At 48.7% G+C, this 2959-nt stretch overlaps 1 protein-coding gene across 4 annotated transcripts in view; it reads right to left on the bottom strand.

Moving 5' to 3' along the window:
• STK24 (serine/threonine kinase 24) overlaps positions 1–2959 on the bottom strand; it is a 138322-nt gene that overhangs the window by 94043 nt on the left and 41320 nt on the right. The window contains exon 1 of one of the 4 annotated variants that reach the window (XM_032277530.1): positions 460–637. The exons of the other annotated variants lie outside the window; for them this stretch is intronic. Coding sequence (XP_032133421.1) covers positions 460–462 — 3 coding nt within the window. The 5' untranslated portion in view covers positions 463–637. Of the gene's footprint in view, positions 1–459; positions 638–2959 lie in introns of those variants that run through there. 4 annotated transcript variants of the gene reach the window in all.

The following is a 2959-nucleotide window of genomic DNA, read 5'->3' on the forward strand; positions in this document are numbered from 1 at the left end:
AGAGGGGGAGAGGGAGAGAGAGAGAGAGAGAGAGAGAGAGAGAGAGAGGGAGGGAGAGAGGGAGAGATGGGGGTAGCCAGAACAGGGCCAGCCTCACAAACTCAGGAGTCAACTCAAGCGATAACACAGTAACCCCGAATACTCACGCAGCCCTTTGTGTTTTTCAGGAAACCAGCATATAAATATAAATGGCTTCCTAGACCCAAGTAATGGCCTACAAGGTAGTTCACGCACTTCAGATTAAGAAACAGACACGTTAACATCACAGGACTGTGCCTAATAAATGCTCAGTTTCCGGCTCCTGGGTTCCTTTCCCTATTAGTCCCTTGTTCCTGGAGTAAAAGTGATGGGAAGCAAAGCAGACCACAGCCCTAAAAAGGCTGACGGTGGACTCTACTTTCTATGCGTTTGTCTTTTACCCTACTTTTTCTATCTACACGCCCAAGTGCCAACGCTCACCATGTATGTCTGCAAGAGGTCAGCTGGAATCCAGATCCCATCATTTCCAAAATCAACACCACAACGCACGCAGCCTGACAGGAACGGGTGTATTTGTGGAGACAATGAGACAGAGTACAAAGTCTCAGACCCACCCCACCTTGGAGCAGAAAACAGCAGCCAGCCAGGTGTGGGAGCCCCCGGGGTCTAGAAGTGCCTGCAAAGGCCGGGGGAGGGGAGGGAGGAGAGGGGAGAGAGGCCACGGCTCTGCTCCAGCTGGGAGGAGTAGACCAGTAAGGCCATCCTCCAAAGTTCCCACCCCCAGCAAAAAAAAAAAAAAAAAAAAGAACTAAACACTTGAAGGGCAAACCAAATGAATAATGCAACAAATGCGCTCCCCGGCTGGACCCAACAGGAAGTCTGCATACATTTACTGAACTGCAGCTCTCTTAATGATTCAAGTACAACTCAACTTTGATTCCATGCTCAGATTTGAGAAATCTCAATCCTCCAGAAGCACCAAGCAAAAAAGAAGGCCTCCAAGCACAAACACAGCTGCCCCAAATTCCCGGTCCGCTCAAACCGCGCCTCTCACAGGGAGTCTCAGTCCTGCTCTTGGGACGTTCTGGTGCGTGATAAAGGCACAGGCTACGAAAGATCCAACAGCTGGGCTCCACTGACAGCAGCTGAGAAGCAGCAGGTGAGGTGAGGGTGGGTGTGGACCCGAAGACGCCATCTGATCGCTGCATAGAGACAAGAGGATGCAGAGGAGGCGGCAACAGGAGACCCCACAGTATGGCCCGGAAGCCCTCTACTCCCAAGTGGCCCCCAAGGATGGTGCAGAACTACGAAAGGATATAGGACACCCCCCCCAACTGCGAGACAGGAGCTGCCAGCCTGCAGATGCAGTGCGGGTTATCAATGGCTTCAATTGAATGACCGCCACCAGAAGCTGCCGTCCACGACTCCGTACCCAGCAGACTCAGTCAAACACACGCATAAGCCACATACTATACCAAAAACTTGATTTCACTTCTGGGTCTTTTTTGATCCTAGGCTTCATAAGAACAGCACACAATGTAAATTGGCAAGTATGAGTATCCTGGCTGTAATTTGGAGTCACGTTAGTGGACTTCAGGTTTAAAAACAGCTATGCAGAGGCTTCCAGTAAAAGTCATCAAATGAAAGGCGCATTTATGTTAGGCTGCTCTGGCCCACACTTACATTAATAAAGGAAGGGGCGTGAGAAGAAAAGTCCATCTGCAATAAAAGTAGGAACTACCGTAACCCGAACCCACAGGTAACATAGACTACCTGCCAGGCACTGACCTCTGCTCCAGGCTGAGGGGAGAACTGAGAACACATCAGGACCCTAGGCCCGCAAGGGGGCACGTGGCTGGGAAACTGAGGTGCTTTTCTTGGCACATGGGGCTGAGGTGGCAGGTACCGTTCCTGTGGTGACCCAACTGCAGACCCAGAGGCACCCAGCAGGCCTGGTCTACGAAGGCATCTCCACTTCCCTAACCAGGAAGGCTTCCTAGAAGAGAGGCCAGCTTTGCACTGTGGGCACCAGGCAACTGGGCCCTCACTCCTCACCTGGGGAGCAAGCAAGGGAGCCGCTGGGAGTGACACAGCCCCCCTGGTATATCTCATCCTGCAGGGAAGAGCAGGTGCTGGCACAGCCCACAGGCAGAAGGCAGGGCAGGCTGGAGAGAAAGAAGAGGACAGAGCCGCCTGCCCCAGGAGGCAGTGCTCCCGCCCCTCCGCGCTCACCCCACGCCTGGCGCATGGCGCATGGCACATGGCAGGTCCCCTCCTAAGCCAAAGGAATCCACGTGAGGAGTGAAGAAAGGCAATGGTAAGAACGAAAACAAAAGGAAAATATTTCCAAATTCCCAAGGGAGAGGGGAAACATTTCAGAAAAATACTTCTCTCAACTCTCAAAGAAATTACAAACAATCCAGATAATCTTTTTTAAAAAATCTCCAAAAAAATTAACACAGCTAGAGATGAAGGTAATAAAAATCACTAACAAACCTCACATTAAAAGCAGCAAAAAGTAGGAAACAATGACAAAAAGAAAACTGTACTCCCTAAGAGTAGAAGCCCTAAGAAGATGTAAAAGTGATCAGAAAATGAAAATAAGTAAAAGGCAAAAACCCTCCTTCCGGTCAGTTTCTACTAGGGAAATAATTAGACAAGTGGAAAGATTCATAGGTCCATCAAAATTTTCCAAAAATTTTTTTAAAGCTGCAAACTCCCTAGGTAAACATCAATGTAAAATTACAGGAATTGGTCCCCTCTTGGTTAGGGGACAGGGTTACTTATTTACACACCCAAAGAAAAAAGGTGGAATGATGTACACCGAAACACTAACAGTACGTTTTTCTCTTATCTGTGTTTTCTGCACTGTCCCTGTTGCTAACAAGGAGCCTGTCTCACAAATGCATACTGCGGGAAAAGCAGAGCTCCAACATCTCAATTTTTTTTTTTTTTTTTTTTTTTTTTTTTTTTTTTTTTT

This window comes from Sapajus apella, unplaced genomic scaffold (assembly GCF_009761245.1).
Source record: "Sapajus apella isolate SASKATOON/1434 unplaced genomic scaffold, GSC_monkey_1.0 scaffold9, whole genome shotgun sequence".
Classification (NCBI taxonomy): domain Eukaryota; kingdom Metazoa; phylum Chordata; class Mammalia; order Primates; family Cebidae; genus Sapajus; species Sapajus apella.